This window comes from Haliotis rufescens, unplaced genomic scaffold, assembly GCF_023055435.1.
Source record: "Haliotis rufescens isolate VD_foot unplaced genomic scaffold, xgHalRufe1.0.p SCAF_70, whole genome shotgun sequence".
Taxonomy (NCBI): Eukaryota; Metazoa; Mollusca; class Gastropoda; order Lepetellida; family Haliotidae; genus Haliotis; species Haliotis rufescens.
The window spans coordinates 1,898,714-1,924,937 of NW_025964362.1; the positions used below are offsets into that span (position 1 = coordinate 1,898,714).

The window sequence follows — 26,224 nt, forward strand, 5'->3', positions numbered from 1 at the left end:
AGGTCAGGCAGTCCTCGCTATTGTTGTTCTGAGTATTCTGATCCGTGGGTCGATACAAGCTACCATCACCCAACCAACCACGACAGCCGTCTCCGATGCTACGTCATCTACTGAGGCTGCTCCAACAACACCAGAACAAGTCACAACAAGCACGCAACCAGCAACAGTAACTGAAGCAGCAACCACAACCACGGAACCAACAACGACAACCGCGGAAGCAACAACAACAACCACACAACCAACAACAACAACAACAACCACAGAACAAACAACAACAACCACGGTAGCAACAACAACAACGACAGAACCAACAACAACAACCACGGAACCAACAACCACAGAACCAACAACAACAACGACAGAACCAACAACAACAACCACGGAAGCAACAACAACAACGACAGAACCAACAACAACAACCACGGAACCAACAACAACAACAACGACAGAACCAACAACAACAACCACGGAACCAACAACAAAAACCATGCAACCAGCAACGACAACGGAACCAGCAACATCAACCATGGAGCCAACAACAACCACTGTCGCGACTACTACAGCCAGTGACAATGCAATCAAAGGTATGAGAGCGAGAAAGAGAGAGAGAGAGAGAGAGAGAGAGAGAGAGAGAGAGAGGGGGGGGGGGGGGGGGGGATGCTGGGTGTGTGTGTCTGGGTGGAAGTAAGGCGGGCTTTCGAATGCTAGGTGAAAAATCTACGGTTTATTTTATTACTGACAACCATTGTTATTTCTATGTATTCAGTGTGCAAACTGGAACCGAAAGACTGCAAGACCATGTCCCTCAACTTGACGGGCTGCTTCTGCTACTGCCCCCACAAGTCCCACCCTACTAACACCGGGATGTTCATCATGTCCGTGGGCCCCGTGGAGTACGCAATGTACTGCCCCTACGGACTGGTGTGGAATCAGGAGAAGTGCATGTGTGACAACCCCCCAACCAAGGCCTCGGCAGTGGACGCTATCAAGGCACTGCCTGCCTTCACCAGTACGTATATATGCATAAAGAAACAAAGAAACGATATGTTGATTTTGTTGGGACGAATCTTAAATGATATCTTTTTGTAGGTTTTGTACATGTTTTCTAATGCATAATTGCTCCCTGGTTCTTTTTGTGATCCAGTTTAATAATATGTGTTTTATCTCAAATCAACAAGTGTTGCCATTTCAGTAGGAAACATGAAACAGGTAAATCAATCATAAACCATCAAACATTGATTAAGAAGGTTGAAAGTATTTGACAAGTTAACATGTTTTCCGCTTGCCTGCATACATCCCGGTGACATATCCATGCTCACTCAGAGGGAGACCTGCATATTGTAATTCAGGAAAACCCTGATAATCCGGACGATGCCGTTCCCACTAAAATCTCATAAAAACCCAGCTCCTCGTTCAGAATGAAGAGTTTCCATGATAAGGATGTTCCAAGAAACGCCTTTTACTTATTAGGCAGAAGTAAGTTTCCTTTTGGTGTATTACTGATGTTCCTGGGTTAAAGAAAACAGGTACATTACTGATGTTCCTGGGTTAAAGTAGACAGGTACACTACTGATGTTCCTGGGTTAAAGTAGACAGGTACACTACTGATGTTCCTGGGTTAAAGTAGACAGGTACACTACTGATGTTCCTGGGTTAAAGAAAACAGGTACATTACTGATGTTCCTGGGTTAAAGTAGACAGGTACATTACTGATGTTCCTGGGTTAAAGTAGACAGGTACACTACTGATGTTCCTGGGTTAAAGTAGACAGGTACATTACTGATGTTCCTGGGTTAAAGTAGTCAGCTACATTACTGATGTTCCTGGATTTAAGTAGTCAGGTACATTACTGATGTTGCTGGGTTAAAGTAGACAGGTACATTACTGATGTTCCTGGGTTAAAGTTGTCAGGTACATTACTGATGTTCCTGGGTTAAAGTAGACAGGTACATTACTGATGTTCCTGGGTTAAAGTAGTCAGGTACATTACTGATGTTCCTTGGTTAAAGTAGTCAGGTACATTACTGATGTTCCTGGGTTGAAGTAGACAGGTATATTACTGATGTTCCTGGGTTAAAGTAGACAGGTACATTACTGATGTTCCTGGGTTAAAGTAAACAGGTACATTACTGATGTTCCTGGGTTAATGTAGACAGGTACACTACTGATGTTCCTGGGTTAAAGTAGACAGGTACATTACTGATGTTCCTGGGTTAAAGTAGTCCGGTATATTACAGGTGTTCCCGGGTTAAAGTAGTCAGGTACATTACTGATGTTACGGTGTTTGCAATCTTTGAATACTTCCTTTTATCATGGTACCTTTTTTGACAACTGTTATTAAACAATCAGATCAGACAAATACGAAATGTCTGAAATAAAACAGAAAAATATTGTACTTTAGCTATTGTCAGGAACACACGCGTCCAATCTATTTACAAAAACAAATATAATAATCGTGCGGGTATGTCATGAGTGAGTGAGTGAGTATGGTTTTACACCGCTTTTAGCACTATTCAGCAATATCAAGGCAGGGGACACCAGAAATGGGCTTCACACATTGTACCCGTGTCGGGGATCAAGCCCGGGTCTTCGGGTATTCGGGTGTGTCATGCGGTAATACATGTGGGATGAAGTTATCGACGTAACTGATAATAATTGACATAATTGAGTTTTTGTGTTAACGGAGGTTTAAACATAAATGCCGGTGTGCACATTTTTTCTTAAATACGCGGATTTCAACAGTATTGGCGCAATAAATATTGCCGTCAATTTTTGAATGAATTATAGGTGATCAATCAATTCTTGCCCCCTCACCAGTTGAATACTGAATATTATAATATATATATACATTCTGATATGTTTACACTCATATTTCATATTAATAGGTGGTTGCAAGACACTCGTCAACTATGTTTACAACGCTACAAGCAACGCCTATGAAGACGGCAGAAACTTCGTCCGCCAAGAAAACAACATCAACAAAATACAAGTCGTGCAATCAGAGGGTGCAACGGTAAACAACAACGCTGCTGACTTCGTCTACAACTCCATCGACATCCCCTACCTCAACGGCAACGATCTAACAGACACGGCTTTTATCGAAGTCCGCATTAAGCCGGTCGCTGACCGCGACAACGTCACAAGAGTGATCTTGTCCAACGGCTGCGACATCAACTCCACCGGCGAGACGTCGGTGATCATGTCGTTCAACGCCGAGGAGGGCAACTTTTATGTCGCTGTCAGGACCGACTACTTGTCCAATGGTGTTTGTGAAAACATGGAATCGGTAAGACCTCGTTTAGTTAATTATAAATTCAGTGAATTTAATTCTCCAAATCGTAGGATCGGTTGTCCAAATTACCTTTGTTCGTTTGTTGTTTAACGCCGCACTAAACAATATTCAAGCACTATTCCAGCGGTTTGTAAATAATCGAGTCTGGACCAGACAATCCAGTGACTGACACCATGACCATCGATCCATGCAAATGATCCATGACATGCATCAAGCCTGACCACTCGATCCCGTTAGTCGCCTCTTACAACAAGCATAGCCGCCTTTTACGACAAGCATGGGTTGCTAAAGATCTATTCTAAGTGTATTGTGTTTCCATATATCAGATCTTGGAAAGATGAAATACAAATGTAGTTTTTAAGTGGGATAGATTCAACAAAACCATAGAAGATACTTAATATATACATGGTGCAGTATACTCTTCATTTCACCATGCGTGTGTCAGAACACTGAAAACAACATTCAATATTCTAAATTACATGGAATGAAATGAGTGATCTATTTCTAATTTCAGGATGTCAACGGCTGGTACAAGCTGACACTGTCTGTGAAAGATTCCGACACTAGATTCCTCGTCAATGATCGGGAGTGTCTGACCTTCAAGGGTAGAGGTAAGCTTGACATTGTCTCTCTCTGTACCGGGAATGGTAGGCGAGTCCGGGCTGTAGTGACGGAGACATGTGCCTTGGGGGCAGACCCCATATAGCCCCACCTGTCAGATCTTGACCAGGAGCAACGGTGTGGGTTGGTTTCACCAGCTGGTGTCATCAATGATTTACAGGGATCCTGTCATATAGTTTTCACCACTATCTTACCCGTTAAGGAATCTCTTTGGGTAGATAAACAAGACTGACTTTTTTTTTTACATACATCGATATGATTTCTTCATTCCATCTTCGGGGCGGTCGGGTAGTCTTGTGGTTGAAGCGTTCGCTCGTCACGCCGAAGACCCGGGTTCGATTCCCGACATGGGTACAATGTGAAGCCCATTTCTGGTGTCCCCGCCGTGATATTGGTGGAATATTGCTAAAAGCGGCGTAAAACCATACTCACTCACTCACTCATTCCATCTTGGATCTGATTGTGTAATCTGAGGTTTCAAACCACAGTAACATGCCTCTTATTCCAGTAACCGCTTCACCGCGGAAGGACATATTTATTATGACGCAAACCTTTCTCTGTGCTATTTGTAGGCAATGTTTTTAACTGATAAGAGGGATGTAAATTCGGTCCTCAGTGTTGTGACCAATAACCTAGCCTACTTCTCATAATTGTGTCTGTGTATCAGGTCTGTGCGGAGGTTAATGGAATCAACATAGGCCCACGCAACCTATGTACAGAACGACTGTTGTTTGTTTGTTTGTTGTTTAACGCCGCACTCAGCAATATTCCAGCTATATGACGGCAGTCCCTAAATAATTGAGTAAGGACAGACAATCCAGTGATTGACACCATGAGCATCGATCTACGTAACTGGGATACGACGACATGCATCAACCAAGTCAGCGAGCATGACTACCCGATCCCGTTTGTAGCTTCTTACGACAAGCAAAGTCGCCTCTTTAGACAAGCATGGGTTGCTGAAGACCTATTCAACCCAGGATCTTCATGGGTCTAGAACGACACTTAACGCGAGAAATTGACATGAGTTTTCTCAAGAGCTGATTCACCATTCGTAATATGTTGTCAAACAATAACAAGCGTATGTAGCCACATGTTTGTTTTGTCTGTTTACAGGAAACATTGCCAAGACAACTTGTAACTTGTCAATCGGAGGTGACCCCTTTATGTCCGACTACAGCCAAGACTTCAATGGCTACATCGACTACGTAAGTAAAGCCCACACTATAAATAATGAAGAATACCAACAACATGAAAACAACAACAGGAATTAACTTATAAATATCAACTGACTTTATTACCTGACACGTTCTCTTAACCTGTCCTCATCAGCTGCCAATCCAAATATTGATTGAATGATTAATTTGAGTTGGTGCGTTAGTAAGTGGCTGGGTGTTTGGGTTCGTGGGTATTTTGGTGATTTTGGTATGTGTGTGTGAGTGAGTGAGTGAGTCACATCGTGAGTGAGGCAGCGTGTGAGTGACATCGACATCGCCCACACCCGAAGTTATGGGGGACCTTGATGCCTGAATCAGGCGTTGTCTTCTCGTGACAACGGAGTTTATGTTGAATGAATGACTACACCTACATGAACCACATGACAAGGTAGACAACCAAATGGGATCAACATGTTTAAAGACTTAATTATTTTTTATTTTTTTATTTTTTATATTATTATTATTATTATTATTATTATTATTATTATTATTATTATTATTATCGTCGTCGTCGATGCTACAACCAAGAGGGATCATGTTTGGTTAAAGCGTTCGCTCGTCACGCCGAAGACCCGGGTTCGGTTCCCGACATGGGTACAATGTGTGAAGCCCATTTCTGGTGTCCCCCGCCGTGATATTTCTGGAATATACTGCTTAAAGTGGCGTTAAACCTCACTCACTATTATTATTATTATTATTATTATTATTATTATTATTATTATTATTATTGTTATTATTATTATTATTTGTTTTCAGGTGAAGGTCATCAAGCACTGTTCCACGGAACCGCCAAAGTAAACACGCACCACCCGATCACATGCGGATCATTTAATAAGAAAACCATCACACTGAAGCATTGATATAAACTCCAATCAAAGCAAATAAACGGACCCAACGAAGTTACATTGCCAGATGTTGCTCATTCAAAATCACTCAACACTTCAGACAACGAGAAGAAACTGCAAATTTATATTTAGATTGCCCTCGCCTAGCATAATGCTTTGCATAATACATCTACCGTAATGATATAAATGTAACACGTGAATCAGAGTGTGTCCTAATTATTGTCCTAATTTAAGTATTGTTCAATTAATTCAATGGAAAACAAACCTTCGTGTTTATAGTTCATTTTGGGTAAACCATGTTGTCCCTTGTCGTGTAGTTTGAAGCTTAGGGCAGGCCCCGGCATAGGTTTGTGTTGCTGTAGTTAAGATATTGTTGTTTTTAAGTTGGTATTGAACATAATTAGGACGAATCCCGATGTGCTCTGGATTCGGAGCGTCCTTTTGAAGGCGTATACGAGTTGGATCCCTGTGTTGTATACCGTGCTGTTGTTGTCATGTGTCCTTATGTATGTTGTCACAGATGATGTTGAATGTTGTCGAGGAATTTGTTGGATGTTCGTCTATTTTTAAATTATTTTCTCATTTGCAATTTGTATGTGATAATGTACATAAATGGAAATACATTTGCTTTCTACATGAACCTTATTGTTTCCATGATGCTACAACACTCAGTATAACTATAAGCATGAGAAGAGTGAGTGTGAGTGAGTGGGTTGGGTTTTAACGCCTCTTTTAACAGTATTCCAGTTATATCACGGCGTGTCAGCTTTACGTAAAACCCACGAGCACCGTAATGGTGCTGACAAACCTAAGAACATAATCGGGGCGAACCGGGATTGAAACCCACAATCATACGTTTCTGGCGTGCCTAAGGGACGCAACTCTGCACAGCGATTCGCGGCGCCTTAGACGACTGGGCCACCCGTGCCCCCACAGGGGTTTAGACACATGGGAGTAACAGATCTGATGGTTCTTTGTTGTTTAACGCCGCACAAGGCAATATTTCCTATATATAGCGTCGGTCTGTAAATAATCGAATCTGGATCAGACAATCCAGTGATTGCCATCATGAGCATCGATCTACGCAATTGGGATACGATGACATGCATCAACCAAGTCAGCATCCTGACCACCCGATCCCGTGAGTCGGCTCTTGGTGAGCCTGCTATACGTCACAGCACATGCAAGAACAAGTACATTATTACTGCTCAAATAACTAACACTAACAACACTTCCAACACTAGTCAGCTGTTAGTAAGCTACCACATTTCGTACTTAGTCCATAATACGACATCAAACAACTTCTGCTGCTGTGCTTCTGTGGGATTTACTACAAATGCCTCACTGGGCGGTCGGGTAGCCTAGTGGTTAAAGCGTTAGCTCGTCACGCCGAAGACCGGGTTCGATCCCCGACTTGGATACAATGTGTGAATCCCATTTCTTGTGTCCCCCGCCGTGATATTGCTGGAATATTGCTAAAAGCGGCGTAAAACCATACTCATTCACTAAAATGTCGCACCGCTACTACTGAGGCCATACCAATACGACTTTTAAAGACCACCAGTGCATGGAGCGCTGCCTTTCGACCGGTATTACGATCCCGTGGACACGTCTGGTGGGTACTTGTTGTTACCGTCTGGTATTTGGCATTTAGGGCTCGGAGTCGGTACACTGTGTCTGATTGGGGTATCCATGTTAGGCTGCGGCATGGTATCTCAGTGGGCTGGCGGTACAACACCGGCATTAGTCCGGACTAGTACAAGAAAACACACACACGTGTATGTACATCGTTATGTAAGTGCAATAGTCTTGAACGCGACGTTAAACCCTATTTCACCTCAACTCACCTACTACATGTACACTTCACCCATATATTCACATAACAATCAACAATTATGTAAGTACTACTGACGTCATGCCAATACTACTGTTTACATCACATCCACAGTAATCACTGGACAGGCGAGTTTACCAGATTTGTCCGGATACAGGTACTGTTGCCATCATCAACTACATCAACTACTTGCATTATACGCAAAGACTACTACTACTACTACTACTACTACTACTACTATTACTACTACTACTTCTTCTACTACTACTACTACTACTACTACTACCACAACCATCACTACTACTACTACTACTACTACTTCTACTACTACTACTACTACTACTACTACTACAGCTACCACCATCACTACTACTATACTATACTAATGCCTCTACTACTACCACTACTACTACTACCATCCCCACCACCCTTTGTACTAGTTCTGCTACTGTTACTACTACCACTGCTACTGTTACTACAACTACTACTACTACTACTACTACTACTACTACTACTACTAGTACTACTACTACTGCTGCTGCTGATACTTTTACAACTATCGACTGCATTAAATGTTGTAACTAGGACTTCTAATTTTATTAATTATTAAAGTATCTGTTCTTATCTAATTCATTCTAATTTTCTTACCACTCGCCGAATCCTCACGAAATTTGCTCAATATTATTTAAACCAAACGTTAACCTCTAATGTATTAGAGCTGTGTAATATGTGAATGTATGTTTAATTTTGCGTACAAAAGCAAGGCCCACTGACGTACATTAAGAATAGCTTCCTGAAATGTACATGCATGTTTTGACTGGGGCGTTGTGCCTGCTTTATCGGGCGGACGCATGTTCATTTCACATATATTGCTGTCAATTACCCGAAGTGTCAAAGTAGGTGTTTGTATCCGCGTGTGTTACACACGCCCTGGCGGAAGTACGGGTTGCAAACGTTTTGCATTCCCTGGTGTCACGGAGTGTCAATCACTATATGTAGTTATACACCAGTATTTTGCATTCCAATGAAAATAATAAGATTTGTTTATCTAACCTGGGGAGTTATTATATTCTATGATAGACTGACGTCAGGTACATATGGTCAAGATAAAGGTAGTGAGTGGTGTACGTCATGTACGTTCTTTGACATTTATTAAGGATTTATTGCCTTTACTAATGTCAGGAATAAACTATAAAAGGCCCGTTGCGAGTCATATCCAACATAAATACTATGTTCGTAATATGCCTCTGTTCAACCAGCAGTGTATGGGTACCCGGTAGTACGAGAGAGTAATGTGACTGTTAACCTACGGGCACGGGCAGCATGGGTTGAATATTCCCTAGGAGTTGAGAATAAATAATGAGCGTACACTGATCCATCGCCTAGGGTAATAATGTCTAAGCGCTTTGTGCATGCTTATGCGTGGAGTACAGCGGATAATAATTAAACCCGTAACAAGATCGGGTCAGATCATTGCACACACACACACACACACACACACACACACACACACACACACACACACACACACACACACGCACGCACACGCACACTGAGGGCTGTTTTATTTTATTTTTTAAATATACAAGCTAATCTTTTTAGTTAAAAATATTTCTGGTTTTGCAATTGTAGCTAAGAAGTATAGCTCGTCTTCATTCACAATCCCAGGTTTAGAATAGTATGTAAACAGTTTTAAGCGGAATATGTAAATCGTTTCAATATCCGTTACAAATACGTCAGCGTGAGGCGCCAAACCGATGTTTTCGCATTTAATATGAATTATGCAACAGACATTTATCAAAAATGATTCATTATTCAAGACATAGTTGTTGCATACACCGCTCTCTGAGTGAAGTCATCAAAGTACACGGTGGCAGGTGTAAGCATTGCGTGTCTCCAGAATGATTGAATGTTCTATTTAGCTGCTATCCGTGAAATCAAGGAAACATGCAGACCTAGTGTGTCATGGTTTGACATTTATGATCTTGTTAACAAACATACCACCTGCTCTCGTGGTAGCCCTGACTCGAGAAGTCAAAACCAATGCACCGTGGGGATTACAATAGGTCAGTACCAACCTAAGCTTGTCGGACTGCACCTTGGGGATCCCGTGTTACAATAGTTCCCTAGCAACCTAAGCTTGTCGGACTGCACCTTGGGGATTCCGTGTTACAATAGGTCAGTAGCAACCTATGATCGTCGGCCTGAACCTTGGGGATTCCGTGTTACAATAGTTCCCTAGCAACCTATGCTCGTCGGCCTGCACCTTGGGGATTCCGTTTTGCAATAGGTCCATAGCAACCTATGCTCGTCGGACTGCACCTTGGGGATTCCGTTTTGCAATAGTTCCCTAGCAACCTATGCTTGTCGGACTGCACCTTGGGGATTCCGTGTTACAATAGGTCAGTAGCAACCTATGCTTGTCGGACTGCACCTTGGGGATTCCGTGTTACAATAGGTCCATAAAAACCTATGCTTGTCAGACTGCACCTTGGGGATTCCGTGTTACAATAGTTCCCTAGCAACCTAAGCTTGTCGGACTGCACCGCGGGGATTCCGTGTTGCAATAGGCACTATTCCGTCTGCTTTAGTAAATATACACTTGTAAACACTTACTTTGGACAAATCTACTGTGCAAGATAACAATGATTAATCGATCAACGTATTATCTTCGATGTTTGTTTTTGCAATCCAGCTGCCCTGTCACGTGCATATTACATAACATGTTGTACATTCACCTCATCAAACCTGGATTTATAACCGTATCGGAGATAAGTAATTACCCCAGACACAAGCGAACCACTGATTGCTGTATTACATTGACACCCTCAGAGGCAGGGGTGAACGTTATTTTGCATAGTCTTTGTCAAATAACTCTTGTGGTTCTACCACTTATTATACCTGTAATAAAGTCATTAACTGAGCATCAAGTGAATGACGACAAATACACAAGAATGATGACAAGAAGGGAGTAGTAATTGTTGTATTATATGCAGTTCGCCTGAAAAAAGGGTCGTTGCTGTTGATTTTAATTGTTACAAAAATAAAACGGACACGTATTTCCTGTATCCTAAATTACATAACTGTACATACACATTTACACATGCAGATGAATTTTCATCCACTCAAATGCGAGGATTCCCTCACGCTGTCAACGAGGTCCCCCCCCCCTCCCCCAGTTTGCCCCTCGCTGGTGAGAAGGCAATTTTGTTGGGTCCCTGACGCAAATTGGCTTATGGTGATTTGGCGGGCTAATTAAAAAGGTACCGGCTAGAGGACTAAGAATTTGATTGTTGTTTCCCTTCCAGCAATAACAAGACTTTTTTGGCAGACCCTGAGGACCAAATATATTTTTTTCTCTTTTGACTGGGACAAATTAATTATTTTTAAATCTACCTAAAAAATATAAATGTAGACTTCACGAGGTTTCTGTATCTGAACAATATATCTATTCATGGATGATGGAACTCTTTCGGATGAAGACGTCGAGTAGATGACAAGTCGCTCTAATGTATAGTTGTCAACGCGTACTTTAAGGAATCAGCCATCCATTCACATGTGATTATTGAGGAGGATGACGTCTTTCGTGCTAAAAATAACACACTAGGAACAAATTTATGGTAGCTTTGGGCACAATCGGCTGTGTTCGGGAGTGCTCTGAGGGCGTTCATCTTCAGGTGAAAGTGTTACCTGTCAGTACAATCAGAACAACTCCTTCATGATTATGTTTACCTCGGAAGTACAGTTTGTGTTTATAGTTAATAGGGAAACCAGACTATGACTGTCCGTGTTTATAGGTGAGGTGACATAGGGTTTATCGTTGCGTTCAAGAATAATGCACTTATAAGCTTCCTGCATGTGTGCGTGCGTGCGTGCGTGCGTGTCTGTCTGTACCATTCCGGCCAAATGCCGGTTTTATAGTGCTATCCAATTGAGTGAGTGAGTGAATGAGTTTGGTTTAACGCCGCTTTTAGCAATATTCCAGCAATATCACGGCGGGGGACACCAGACATGGGCTTTACACATTGTACCCATGTCGGGAATAGAACCCGAGTCTTTGGCGTGACGAGCGAGCGCTTTAACCACTAGGCTACCCGACCGCCCCCTATCCCATTGAGATACCATGCCGCAGTTTAACATGTACACCTCACTCACACACACTATACTGACTCCGAGCAGACCCGCCATATGTGTAATTAAACTTCGAGATTCCGAGATAGATGGGCGATGGGGTAGTCTAGTGGTTAAAGCGTTCGCTCGTCACGAAAATACCCGGGTTCGATTCCCCACATCTAATGTTTGAAGCCATTTTCTGGTATCCACCGCCGTGATATTGCTGGAATATTGCTAAAAGCGGCGTTAAACCATACTCACTCACTCCGAGATATAACTGGAATTGCGAGTGTGGGTAGAACTACAGTAAGTGATGATCATATGAAGATACTTGTTTTCAGTGGATGGTTCGATGCTCTTGGCTGGTTTCCCTGTACCAAGTTTGATATAACACTCGTAGAAGGTCTCAATGTCGCCGGATTGAATGACGTCAAACACCCAACGTCTATATGACACAATTTATTAGTCATAATATTGGGACAAACGTGTTTTAGAAACACATGTGAATTATGATTTCGCGCTCCCTACAACATCGCAAACGTAATACATACATACACCGTTACTGATTATTTCATGGCGTCACAGGGTATCACTGACGTAAGAGGCGACTAACGGGATCGGGTGGTCAGGCTCGTTGACTTTGTTGGTGCATGTCATCGTATCTCAATTGTGGAGATCGATGTTCATGTCAATCACTGGATTATCTGCTTGTCTCGATTATTACAGGCCAAAAGTGGAGTATTGAATTGCTGACTGCGGCTTTAAACAGCAAACAAACAAAACTATGCATCCAAGAGTGGATATTTCACTGGGAACGGTACTGTCCGTATTAGTGGGGTTTCACTATATGTCCTTTAGCCAGTGTTTGGTATTCACTGCTGCAAGATTATTTTAATAAACTAATCCAATTATTTTCGTAGTTTATAAAGCATATATCGTAACCAATACCAATATGGTAATATGTTTACGTTCTCACATTATATATGATTCTGTGAAAATCTTTGTATTCTGAGAACAGTGGTTCTCTTTAGGCCAACATCGGTTTCGTGATCACTCGTCTCTTTCCGTAACCTTGTCCCGACACAGTTGAAAGTGAGTGCAGGTGTTCAGTGAAACCTTATGATCTCTGTGTCCCGAAGATGTGAGACCATGTAGTCGATGTAGTTACCGTCAACAATGCTGTCTCCGCCACGTCGGAGACGCCAGCAGGTCACATTTCTCCCTGTGCCGTGATTCGTGCGTTCAGTTAATGTAGCCATGCTGAAAGTGTGCGTGCTGTAAAAAGGGGAGACAACTGCGATTTTCCCCTTTCTCTTTCCGTTCCTTACTTGCACGGAAGTGAGTAGCACACTTTTATGGACAAACTGGCCTGGTAAGAAAAAAAAGACTTTTAAAAATTTATTTAATGAAAGATACTTCCAACTTGGTTAAAGTGGTTACAAAAAAGTGGTTAAAGTGTTCGCTTGTCACGCCGAAGACGGGTTCGATTCCCCACATGGGTACAATGTGTGAAGCCCATTGCCGGTGCCCCACGCCTTGTTATTGCTGAAATATTGCTAAAAGTGGCGTAAAACAATCCTCACTCACTCACTCTTAGTGGCTAAAGGGGGGTGTCGTCTCAGGCGGCGCAATTCGCCGTGCAGAGTTGCACCGCTTGAGCATGCTAGAAAACTATGATCTTGGGTTCGAATACCGGTTCACCCCGATTATGTTTCTCGGTTCGTCAGCACCATACCCGTGTTCGTGGGTTTCATCAAAGTAGTAAACGTCTGAGAGCGGCATCACATCGGGCTTTCCTCTAACATTAAAGAGCATTCCGTGATATAACTGGAATACTGTTCAAAGCAGCGTTTAACCTAACTCACTCAATCATTCACTTAATGGCTAAAGCGTTGGCACGTCACGTCGCTTCTCCATGTTTGCCAAGGCCCCCAGCTAGGAGTGAATTACTTAATGAGTAAAAGTAACATAAATCTACAGTAAACTACGGTTATAACGAACACGCTTATAACGAACTGTCGGATATAACGAACTACATTTTTAGTCCCGACTATTTGCTGTAGTTATGCTGTATATATGCTTATAACGAATTACGGTTATGACGAACTAAAATTAGTAGTCCCTTTGAGTTCGCTATAACCGTAGTTTACTGTATGTTATCTTACTCAAAATCATCTAGAAAAGAAATAATCTGCGGAGTGACGACACACCTATATGACGTCACTTTCGAATTATTTGATGTCATCAAACAGCGGATGACGTCATTTCTTTTTACAGTGAAAATACTAAATCGATCGAAATTGTCTACAAGTAATATTACTGTTACATATGGAACTTTAGTTAATTGATTTTTGAGTGCATTACCCAAGAGGCCATGGCATGGCGCGGTAAGTCCTGTAGAATCTGCAATGTAGAACCCGAGATAGGCGAAGTTCGGATTTGGTGACTGCACATCGTGATTTCGGGACGTCACGTCGTGATTTGATGGCGTCATATGACTCTGGACAATCTCTGACATCGATTCTCCAACATTATTGGATGGCTCCACGAAAGAGTCCTCATAATCCACTGATATCTCGTGACGTCTGATGACAAGCGTTACGTTTTTGTTTCTGAAGGTCACGGCCAAGAGATTCTGGCCAACGACGACCCGATGGCCGTACAAGCGGAAGGCGGTCATACCTGACCAGCTGAAGGTATATCGGTTGATCTGGACGGCTCTTCTTGTGGCGAATATTCTCACATTATGACGAATAATGGCAACTGATCCCAGGTACGTCTTGCGAGTCTCGTTTCGTTCAATTATTTTGGCGTTGACGAAAAGCGCTGAAAAGAAATATTCCATATTAGTCAAATGTGCCAATAGTGGATTCTGTTTTAGATCATCGTCTTAGTGATATTCCTTGTGAAGAGCACTCCCTAATCGTATAACACAAAACTGTGGAATCGCCTAGTTTTTGTTTATTTGTTTGTTTGTTGTTTAACGCCACACACAGCAATATTCCAGCTATATGGCGGCGGTCTGTAAATAATCGAGTCTTGACCAGACAATCCAGTGATTGATATAGTGAGCATTGCGATAACATGCATCAACCAAGTCAGTGAGCCTGACCACCCGATCCCGTTAGTCGCCTCTTTCGACAAGCAGGTCGCCTTTCATGGCAAGCATGAGTTGCTGAAGATCTATTCTAGGTCACTCTACTCTCTACCGATGGAGCATGTCCTGCTGGGGTGTCACAGAGTGTGATATTTTTAGTGTTCTAAGACTAGTTTTAAAAGACAATCTGTGATATATTGCCAGTTATTGTACTGTCCTTTGATGAGAGATTTGATTTAACCCAATTGAAGCCACAATATGCTCACTCACTCGTTTAATAGAAACTGAAAGATTCGTCTAGATAATTCTCATTAAACCAATATCGACAACTGTCCAGTTATCTCTTGACACATACAATAAATAATAACCCTGGCCTCATTATGTTTTGAATCCCTGGTTCGCTCCGTTCTGTCAGTACCAACGACTGCTGATCGAGTGATCGTGGGTTTCACAAAAACTGGAACATGTCTAGGGTTTGGTTTGGTTTGGTTTGTTGTTTTACGCCGCACTCAGCAATATTCCAGCTATATGACGGCGGTCTGTAAATAATGGAGTCTGGACCAGAAAATCCAGTGATTGACATCATGAACATCGATCCACATAATTGGGATCGATGACATGCATCAACCGAGTCAGCGAGCCTGACCTCCCGATCCCGTTAGTCGCCTCTTACAACAGGCATGGTCGCTTTTTACAGCAAGCATGGGTTGCTGAAGACCTAATCTACCCCGAATCTTGGGTCACATGTCTAGGAACAGGGTACAGTTATAAAAAGCGATCTTTGGTGATCGTAACTCCCATACCTCAACGAAGACAGTCGTAGCGCTAAGGTTGATTAGTACAACGACACCGTGGGCTACGCCGTTAAGAAACTGAAAAACTGTACTAAGTTGGTAAGTGAGTTCGGCACCACAACTCGCTGTGCAGAGTTGTGCCCCCTTGTTGTGCCACGATCCGACGATCATAAATTCCAATTTTAGTCAATGTTTTTAGTGGTTGGTTAATACAATACCCCATCATGTCTACATCGCTGCCACCAGTCAAAACTCCCCACATTGAATAGGTGGCCACAACCATGCTTGGAGTTGAACTCGCAACCGAATGACCGTTATGTTTACAAACAAGTGACGACTGTCGTGACGCCGAATACACTTATCGCTGCTAAATTACTTTCTTGGTTTGTCAATTTGAATTTCTATTTCATTTAAACTATCGTGTTATTGATATAGTAAGAATGTAAGGGAGAAGTTGGTTGATTTTCCGTTAGTCTGCAATCTCGAACCAATCTGATTATTAAAACAACAAAGTAAATTCATCTAGAAAACATGGTCAGTCGTAAACCTTTTCAAAATGAAATATGATGGCATTCCCAAAGACAAAAACAAAAATATCAACGTTACTACGTTTGGGGTTTGAGGGCAAATTTCAAGATTCTTGTAATGGCCGCGCCCACACTGGTGGCAGCGATGTTACCGAGAGTGTAACGAAGGTGTCACGCGCTGGGAAGGAGCTTGCATCTCAGTCAGAGAAGGGAGACCACTCACACAGGTTTTGGTGTTGAAGGAGACGGAGCACCTCTCCCTGTTGCCCGCCGACATGGAAGCAAAGCGGATAGCTGATCAACAACCCCTGCACGTCCACTATGAAGTCTGGGTCACCGTCTACAAACACAGCATCGAGGATTACAGTCGAATCGAATGTATATGGCGCTCAATATTTTTTAAATAATTTGTTTATTTTTCTAGAGCATTTACACGGTTTTGCAGGACAATATATTCACAGTAATAAAGCATGACAGCCTGACCAAAGTTTATCAAAGTAATTTCTGTTACAATTAATGACGGAGGCATATTTTGTTAACTTATAAAATTCAGTGAGCTCCTGTATGAATTGGAATGTTGGTGGATATGTATTATTTCTAAAGTTGAAAATGATTCGGTTTTTTTTTTTTGGGGGGGGGGGGGGGGGGGGGGGGGGGGGGGGGCAGTTGCCCCCTAGATTATTTTTATAGAAAACAGTTTTGAATCAAATTGGGGACAAGTGATAGTTGTACAAATATTTGCCCCCCCTCCCGTTTAAAAAAGGTAACAGCGGCCTTGCACAGTAGTTCTTCACTCGAGTTGGAATTCGAGACACGTGAGGATATAACTGAGTGTGCATTAATCACATGGTACGTTTGAATTCTACTTGTACATACAGGTCTTCATGTCTAACATATGACAGACTTCGAGATATACATTTATCGTTGCGGCGTGCGTTCAACTCCCACGGTTACTTTGACGTTATCATCAATGAACATATAGCATCCACAAAATGTCTACATGTAGTGGTCAGTTTAAATGCTGAGTGGATGAGTTAAAAGTTACCGTCGCATCGGCATTATTTCAGCCATATAGCGACGGGAACAAGTTGAGTCATGAATACAAACTTCTCTTAAAAATAAATAAATTTGTCAAATATATTTGGGTATACAATATTATTCATACAATTAAAACGGGGTGTTCTCACAGTGGGAACAACCCTAACACGGGCTACATGCCACCGGCAACTTAAATGCTTAAATAAATATATGCATTGCATGCAACTATTATAAACGTGCAAGCCAGGTTTGGTGCACCGAATTAACATGGAACCATGCCAATTTTGGCAGTGTGTGGTCTTTGGGTATATTTTACGGGCGTTTGGGTCAACCCCGGTCCCCCTCTCTGACTATTTGCTGGGCCCGGTGTGTGAGAGAGATCTGGCCTCTATTCTTCCAATAGTTACCTGGCGTTTATCAGAGCTAGTAGAATAAGGGTAGAATGCTTGAGTGTACTAACTTTCCGATATTGACACTGTTTCTCATGAAACGTCATTGGATAATATATAATAACCTACTCGAAACTCGCAATTACGAAGGGGGCACGGGTGGCCCAGTCGTCTAAGGCGCCACGATTCGTTGTGCAGAGTGCGTCCCTTGGGCACGCCAGAAAGCTAGGATTGTGGGTTCGAATCCCGGTTCGCCCCGATTATGTTTCTAGGTTTGTCAGCACCATACCCACCGGTTTCACCGAAGTGGTAAACGTCTGAGACCTGCATCACCTCGGGCTTTCCTCCCACATTAAGCTGACACGCCGCGATATTAACTGGAATACTGTTAAAAGCGGCGTTAAACCCAACTCACTCACTCACTCACTCGCAATAACGGAATGTCTTTCCCTCGTAAATGGATGCTGAAAAACCCTTGCAAAAGGACGGATAATCTGAAATATCTTGTAGCGGCATATTTCTTCCCTAGTTACAGTGAACCTAGCGGGGCCTGTTTGGGTGATGGTATTGTATACTAGGATTGACAAGAACTAGAGAATGATGTTCTTAATTCGATATTTATACATATATTCCAACTTACCTACACCATATCTCGATGCGTTTTCAAGTCTCTTTATGTGCTCCCGAAATGCTGCAAAAACATGAAGTTTTAGACATAAAAAGTGTATTTAGATGTTATAGATGGTTCTGTTGGAATAGTGACCCATTTGAATTTGAATACAACGGTATCAAATATGCATTTAAAACGTATGAATATTTTAGCTCTCTTTCAACCAAAAACATCTTTTCCATAACGGCCGAGTATTTATAATGATCGTGTTGACATAGTGACACGTTCTCAAAAGAAAAAGAGTGAATGAAGAGTTACATGAAGATTTAAAGATGATCCCTTCAATATATATGTAAGCATAATCACGTACTGGCAACGGACCGTGATCATTTACATAAATTGTTGCAAGCTCCTCCCCAGCGCGTTTCACCTTCGTTAGACTCTCGGCTGACATCGCAGCCGTCGGTGTGGAAGAGACCGTTACTAGACTCTTAATTGAGTGGGGGCGGTCGGGTAGCCTAGTGGTTAAAGTGTTCGGTCGTCACGTCGAAATTGCTGTAATATTGCTAGAAGCGGCGTGAAACCAAACTCACTCACTCACTCAATCAAGTGAGTGGGGTATGGTTTTACGCCGCTTCCAGCAATATCACGGCGGGGGACACCAGAAATGGGCTTCACACATTGCACCCATGTCGGGAATCGAACCCGGGTCTTCGACGTGACGAGCGAACGCTTTAACCACCAGGCTACCCGACCACCCCACTAGACTCTTGACGTGTGCCCTCTCACCCTAGATGTAGTCACGTTTCTTTTTTTTTATTATGTCATTGTGAATGCAATCAAAGTGAATTTTGAAAAGGTTTACGACCGACCAGATTTCCTAGATGAATTTACCTTTTTGCTTGTTTGATCAGATTGGTTCGAGATTGCAGACGAACAGAAAATCCCCAAACTGCCCCACCCCCCCCCCCCCCCCCCCCCTTACAAAATACCATTTGCATGATAGTTGAAATAAAAAAGAAATTCAAATTGACAAACAAAGAAAATAATTTAGCTGGGTGAATAATATTCGGCGTCACGGAAGTCATCACTTGTTTGCAAACATTACGGTCAGTTGGTTGCGAGCACACTCCGTCGCAGCGGTGACTCAGCATAACACCACTGCCACAGGCTAATTTGTATATCACGTGACCGGACTTTTCTCTTGTTTGTAAACAAACGCGCTTTTTCAGAAATCAGTATAGAACGGACTAATGCAAGCATTTGGGGGCGCTTTACATATTGTTTTGCATTACTACATAGATATGCTACTACAACTGCGACAGTGAGTTGCATGACAATATATATTTATGCATCAAAGTGACCGTGTCGCTAGCTCTCCGTTGGGCTTCGATGACAGAACGTGGAGCCGTACAACCAATGTAAACATAGGATAACTACGCAAAAACAAGTAGATTTTTACGTATTTGCATACTTTCTCAATGAAAGTTAACCATTCTTTGACATTTGTTTTTGAAAATGTGTAGACTTGTCAAACATGAAACGGATGAAAAGCATATGCAATATCTTGAATGGACTGTGAAAGATGTGACGAATCGTCACATGGCGCTGGCCTGTGGCAGAGGTACTATGCTAGCTGGCTGCCGGCCGCATGGAACTCTGGGTAGGAGAGTGGGTTGCGAGTTCGAAGTTGCGAGTTTAAAAGGGACATAACTCTTGCTAGAACCTCCTTTATTCCGGGGTGTTTTGTACTCTAAATCGGTCTAGATCTCGTCACCCAACAATTCAAATGTATACGAATTGCACATTATTTTAGAAATTTGATTTGGAGAAGTGTATCCCACCCCAATGACGCACAATCAGCCAGTTCACACATTGTTATCATCCGATTGTCAGCACCCGCTGTATTCCGCGGCCCAAAAAATCTAGATTTTTTGTAAATTCTACAACTAATTTTTGATGATTTTGCACACAGTTCTGCAAACTTTTAAGCTTAATTTTCGTGAATTTTTGCTAGTTTTGAACCTGATTGACTTGTGTCAGGCATGTAGCTGACAAACGTGTCCATGGCCTGTATAGTTTATTAAAGTGAATCTGTTAACATATAGACATGCACTATCGGTAAGCAATAATACAAAAGCCAGCTTCATTTCCAAAACGAAATCAGGATATCGATTTCATTTAGCCATTTCTCAAAACGTAAAATGTTTAAAAGGTGGTTGTAAATTGTTTGGGTTGTTTTTCCTTTTTTCCATGTGACACAAACACTTCAAGTAATTATGTGGAATGAATGAATTAATAAAATACAAATCTAACAACGACTTTCGTTTTAGTAACCTTTGCAACTTTTACACTACAACAGCCTTCGACTCACATGTTAAAATTATGCTTATTATTTGATGAATTTTGTACGAGGTCTGCACAAAAAGTGATCTTCTGCAAGATAGATACATTTCTGCATATACAACGGGAACTGGATATAATCACCAGTCAGCTCTTTTTACTAACGACCCGTGAAGATCCGGGGTAGAATAGGTCTTCATCAACCCATGCTTGCCGTAAAAGGCGACTATGCTTGTCGTTAGGGGCGACTAACGGGATCGGGTGGTCAGGCTCGCTGACTTTTTGATGCATGTCATCGCATCCCAATCGCATCCCAGATGCTCAAGATATCAATCACTGGATTGTCTGATCAAGACTCGATTATTTACAGATCGCCGACATATAGCTGGAATACTGCTGAGTGCGGCGTAAAATAACAAACAACAACAACAATATTACCAACATATGACAGGGGGTCTTCAATTCGTCATCGGTATCCCCACGGAGGTAAGTGGTGGAGTGAAACCCTATTTGTTATCATACCGACGTCAACATTTCATTAGGTTTGATTATTTATAACTTCAGTTCGCATATTTCCCGCCCTGATAAGAAAGCTTGCGGTTAGTTTCTGTTTCCATTGTACAGATATGATAGCAAACTGTTCAATGGTCGAATATTTATCACAATATCTTCTTGTAATAGTATCAGTACATTGTTATTCCGGGTGAGAGTAGTCCCCGACAACCGACGATTACCGTACGACTTGGCTGTTTGCATTGTATCCCCGCGGCGTGGGATGTTGCACATATTTATTACTTCCCCATGAAGAGATCGCCTGTTTAATAAACATACAGCTGTATTACACATGTGTGCTTATGTACTGCGGGAACAAGTTCCACTAAAAAACACTGAGAGCTCTCAGAACTTATTCAACGGCATTACGTGAGGAGATCACCGAGAGGGGCTTATGCACACACACTAACCCTAGCAACCCCGTTGCTAGACTGACGTCACATGGCATTGTTTTGTTTTCCACAAATAACGTCATAGAGTATTGTGACGTGATTGTAAACTCTGTGGTGCAGGGTCCCGTTCCACAATGCTATCGTAGTGTAGAGCAACTATAGTCGTAAGTTTCTGTTAAAGTATGTGAGTTACGATAACCTTAGCGCTACCATAACTTTATGGAACGGACGCATGAATTCTAAAGGTGGGCCGTTGTAAGGTATTAAATTAATATGTGTCAACGTTTTACGTGTTTGAAGTATTATTCTGTTAAACTCAGTTGGATTACGTTGTGGATCGTGTAGGGATTACGTTGTGGATCGTGTAGGTGTCTGCCTATTCATACACGACAGTGAAATTCTAAAAAAGGTATAAATGGCACGTAATAAATAAAATACTAAACTCGCTCCCGTGTAATACCAATTTTATGAAACTCGTGAATAGTTCTGGTATCTGACTCGCTTTCGCTCATCAAATACCAGAACTATTCACTCGTTTCATAAAATTGGTATTACAGGGGAGGTAATTTAGTATTCTATATTTATCATACAAAACTGATTCACACAGGACAGATCGCTTGAGTGAGATATACATGTATATATATGTACATTATAGATATCGCTGCAATGAAATGGCATCGCAATACTTTTCAGACCATTGTGACGTCTACAAACTGAAAAAGTTGGAAGAATTATTTTGGATGATAAATAGAATCTCACCCTTGTGTCTTTTGATATCAATTATATCAACATTCGACTCGTGTAGATATATTTTATATCAAAATACACTTGGGTGAGATCCTCCATTTATACTCTTATATCCTCCATTTATACTCATATTGGATAAGAAATAACCGAGTTAATAAATATCGTATGTGCACTAGTGCAAATATCACTTCACGCGCGCCAGTGTATTGTTTGCGTCGTCCGGACGGCATTGTTGACGTCATTCAGAATGACGCCACACCAGAAACGACGTCACAGCTGAAGATTGTTTGCTTTCTCAGACAGCGGTCGTGATCAGTAAGCTCGTGAAATACAAGAACTCTGACTCTTGTTTCGTAAAATCAGTATGACACACGCTTGTATAATAACCTTCATACATCAATCACTGGTTTGTCTCGATTATTTATTTGATATCCCCTCAATCTTGCAGTGAGTAGGTTAAACAAACGACAAACAAACTCAATATCCTTACAATATTATTGGATGTTGTTTAAAAGGAACAGAATTGTGACTATCCAGTGATAGCTTTCTAATCTTATAAGCTGTTTGTGTTTCGGTTGACCACTGTATATATGTGGTCGCGATTTTACCTCTTTCGTTCATTGGTGCTTCAAACTGATAGGGGAACCCCCTTTTCTTCTCTGCATTTTCATTGGCCTGAAAGACGAAGACAGTCATACAATATGCAACAAGGAAATCAATTCCGAAATTATTGTAAACAGATTTTATAGGTTTATATTTCGTATGTGTTAATGAGAGGGAGACAGTGTACAATGTTAATATTTTCGCGTAGGATGTACCGCAGAAAACAGTAAGTTGCTTTGTGATTTTTTTTTATCAAATAATTTTACTTAAATCATAATCATTTACTTTTATGCATTTGTTAGATACTACATATAAGAAAGTTTACATAAAGTATGTATGTATACTTGTTTCATTATGATATAATGTAATCATATATAAAATGTATCGGTTGGAATTCCGTTTATGAATTATTGTCCCGTGAACGTTAAATCATGGTTATATCATAGAGACGTAGAGTCAGTGAGTTTTGTTAAACGCAGTTTTGAGCAGTATTTCAGTTATTTAACGGCGCATTAGCTTGATGTGGTACAGTGGTAGGAAGACTCAAGGTGATGAAGGTCTCAGATACTTTAACCCACGATCACGGGGTGGAGGTGACAAGCCTAGATACACGGTCAGGGCGAATGTTGGATTCGACCTCATCATCATAGTATCTGTATAGCGAACTGCGACGCCTCAGGCGACTGGGCCACCCGTGCCCACAAGAGAAATGGTTATTCCAATATTGATGATTAGTCATAATCAATACAAAAAGGACGTGAAGTCAACGTGCATAGCTTAAAAGAGACATCAAGCTCTGACAATGTGGCAGTTATGGCAAATTTTGATGAAAGTAAACAAAGACGTAGCATTAAAAGATTACCCTTATCCCACAGAGACATTCACAACAGTAAACCTTGTCATTAAGAGAAAGGTCAATCCCAGGTGCACTTATGATGCTTGTTAAGCCTATTAATTGATTAATTAAGCACTTACATGTACCATAAATATGTATTTTATGGTACGATTTGACAGACACACAAATGCGTCTTGCCACATAATGATCGGAGAAAACAAAAAAATATTTTCAAAAACCCCAATCAACGTTATATTAAGATTTTTTCAACAAAACATCAAAGATTTACCCGTCCTGTTGAAGAGCAGACTGCCCCCATAAGCAGGGCGAAACACATCAGCTTGCAGACCGCCATCTTGTCAACACAGGCGTATTCGGTGTCTATTTCAGTGTTATCAACATCCTCGCTGTTGTCGATATCACAAAACTCGGTGTCGATTTCACCATTTCATTCCGAGCCTGGAGTGTCGATGAATGTGTATAGTGTATGCCGTCTACACTCTCGGGCAAAAGAAGGTATACCCTTGAAAATTAGATTTCACCAAAATATTACAAATGTTATCAAGACGTTACGAGGCTGGAAACAGTTGCTAAAACACTGCAAACTTAACGTCCAAAAACATAACTATGGTACCCGTGTCATATTTATCCCCATAGCATATAACCTGCAATCTCTTATTTGTTTCATTTTTAGCCACCGTCAGACATGGGTGTATACTTCTATTGCTCGGCACTATATGTGTAGACATTTAAAATTGAGTGAGTGTGTGGGGTTTAACGCCTCTCTGAAGAGTACAGTAAACTGCGTTTATAACGAACACGCTTATTACGAACTGACCGATAAAACGAACTTAATTTTAGTCCCGACCATCTGTTGTATACATGCTGTAAATATGCTTATAACGAACTACGGTTATTACGAACTAAAATTATTGGTCCCTTTGTGTTCGTTATAACCGTAGTTTACTGTATTTCCGTCGTCAGATCATAGTTTAATTAGGGAGAATAGTCCGAAGTTATGGATGCTGTATACATTTACCTCTTCGGTGAAATTCACGAAATCGGGCATAGAAATCGCGCAAGCATCACGTTTAAGGCGAATTCCGGATTCGAACAAATGCTCCGGTGATCCCTGGCACAGCTAAGGGACGCAACTGTGCACAGACTAATGGATGACCGTTGCTCCAATTATATCAAACCAACAGTTTACGCTCAGTTACACCCGGGCGGGTCTCTGTTGTTGTGAACACCTGACTTGTTATTCGTGATAGCTGCATCTTGGAAACGAAATAACTCTCAATGGTTACATGAAAGGTCGGTATATCGTCTCTCTTGCTGTTACTGGAACGGAAATACAGAGACTGGTAGCATATCCTCGCTGCGATGCACAAGCTTTGCTTTACGTGGAACTTCGCTTGCGCAGCGCACCTAGGACATGGCCTATGGATGTACGTGGTACACATGCGCAAACGATTGTCAGCAAGTTAGCATCAGTAATTGTTTATTGTTTCTGATTTCCATGCTCAGACAACGGCAGAAGAAGATAAAAACAATTAAGGAAAACAATCCCTTCGGTTGATAATACTTTTCATAAATATTTGCAAAAATTGATCAGGATGTGGTCGTTAACATCCTGTACTTGTGGTCAAGTGGGTATGTTATTTGCTTAAGGTATTTAAAGATGGATTACACCGACGACAAACATAACGATAGGCAGAGTTACTTCCCTCCTTCGACTATCCAAAATGCGTCTCGAATTTCTTTCATTCGTCGCCATTCACGCCCTTTTCCTAACCCTGCAAGCAACATTCGTGACCAACTCGTGTTATTTCGGGACAAGTTACGGAAAGGGGCGAGTGGTGGCGAATGGTTGCACATTTCCGTAACCATTCGTGACCAACTCGTCCCATTCCGGGACAAGCCGATTGTAGACTCGTGCCCTTCTATATTGGCGTATGAATGCAACCACTTCCAACAAGAACGATAACTCTTATTCTACCGATCATTAACATTTGTTGTCTGCAGAAGTCTGATCCAAAGGCTGCAAATGGCAGACAGAGACACATTGAACATATTGGCGATCTTTGTATATACTGTATAATAGCAAGAGTACTTTAGCTGAAGGACTTAAATCAACAATACTAATGGCTCAGAGCTATTTGACGACCTTTCACTGAAGTGTCAAAATCAAGAATGACCCAAGTGCACGGAGAAATTGCATGGCTCACGTGCATGTCTGGGTTGTACCGAAACCGTTCTTACTGTTGCTGGCATTTTTCAAAGCTGATCTTACTTCTAAAGACCGATCATGACATTTATTATTTCAGGATCGCCTTCCCTTTTTGGAAAGTATGTCATTATGTCATTTACTCGCA

At 41.7% G+C, this 26,224-nt stretch overlaps 2 protein-coding genes across 2 annotated transcripts; one reads left to right on the top strand and one right to left on the bottom strand.

The window, feature by feature from the left end:
- The first annotated feature begins 399 nt into the window (after nucleotides 1–399).
- LOC124137094 lies at nucleotides 400–6,611 on the top strand. The gene is made up of 6 exons (XM_046503250.2): nucleotides 400–584; nucleotides 767–1,009; nucleotides 2,886–3,286; nucleotides 3,807–3,903; nucleotides 5,030–5,121; nucleotides 5,887–6,611. The coding sequence occupies exons 1-6, from the start codon at nucleotides 488–490 to the stop codon at nucleotides 5,926–5,928; spliced, it is 972 nt and encodes a 323-aa protein (XP_046359206.2). The 5' UTR covers nucleotides 400–487; the 3' UTR covers nucleotides 5,929–6,611.
- A 5,755-nt stretch (nucleotides 6,612–12,366) lies between these two features.
- Nucleotides 12,367–24,292, bottom strand: LOC124135296 (inter-alpha-trypsin inhibitor heavy chain H3-like). The gene is made up of 6 exons (XM_046500568.2): nucleotides 24,139–24,292; nucleotides 23,020–23,086; nucleotides 18,408–18,458; nucleotides 16,564–16,680; nucleotides 14,287–14,748; nucleotides 12,367–13,291 (listed from the first exon to the last, which is right to left on the bottom strand). The coding sequence occupies exons 1-6, from the start codon at nucleotides 24,202–24,204 to the stop codon at nucleotides 13,029–13,031; spliced, it is 1,026 nt and encodes a 341-aa protein (XP_046356524.2). The 5' UTR covers nucleotides 24,205–24,292; the 3' UTR covers nucleotides 12,367–13,028.
- Nucleotides 24,293–26,224: the final 1,932 nt, after the last annotated feature.

Coding starts and splice junctions, on each gene's coding strand:
- LOC124135296 (XM_046500568.2), bottom strand. CDS start 24,204: ATGGCGGTCTGCAAGCTGATGTGTTTCGCCCTGCTTATGGGGGCAGTC. Junction 23,087..24,138: donor TCTGCTCTTCAACAGGACGG/GTAAATCTTTGA, acceptor TTCGTCTTTCAG/GCCAATGAAAATGCAGAGAA. Junction 13,292..14,286: donor GCCATGCCATGGCCTCTTGG/GTAATGCACTCA, acceptor TTTTCTTACCAG/GCCAGTTTGTCCATAAAAGT.
- LOC124137094 (XM_046503250.2), top strand. CDS start 488: ATGCAACCAGCAACGACAACGGAACCAGCAACATCAACCATGGAGCCA. Junction 3,904..5,029: donor TCTGACCTTCAAGGGTAGAG/GTAAGCTTGACA, acceptor GTCTGTTTACAG/GAAACATTGCCAAGACAACT. Junction 5,122..5,886: donor TCAATGGCTACATCGACTAC/GTAAGTAAAGCC, acceptor ATTTGTTTTCAG/GTGAAGGTCATCAAGCACTG.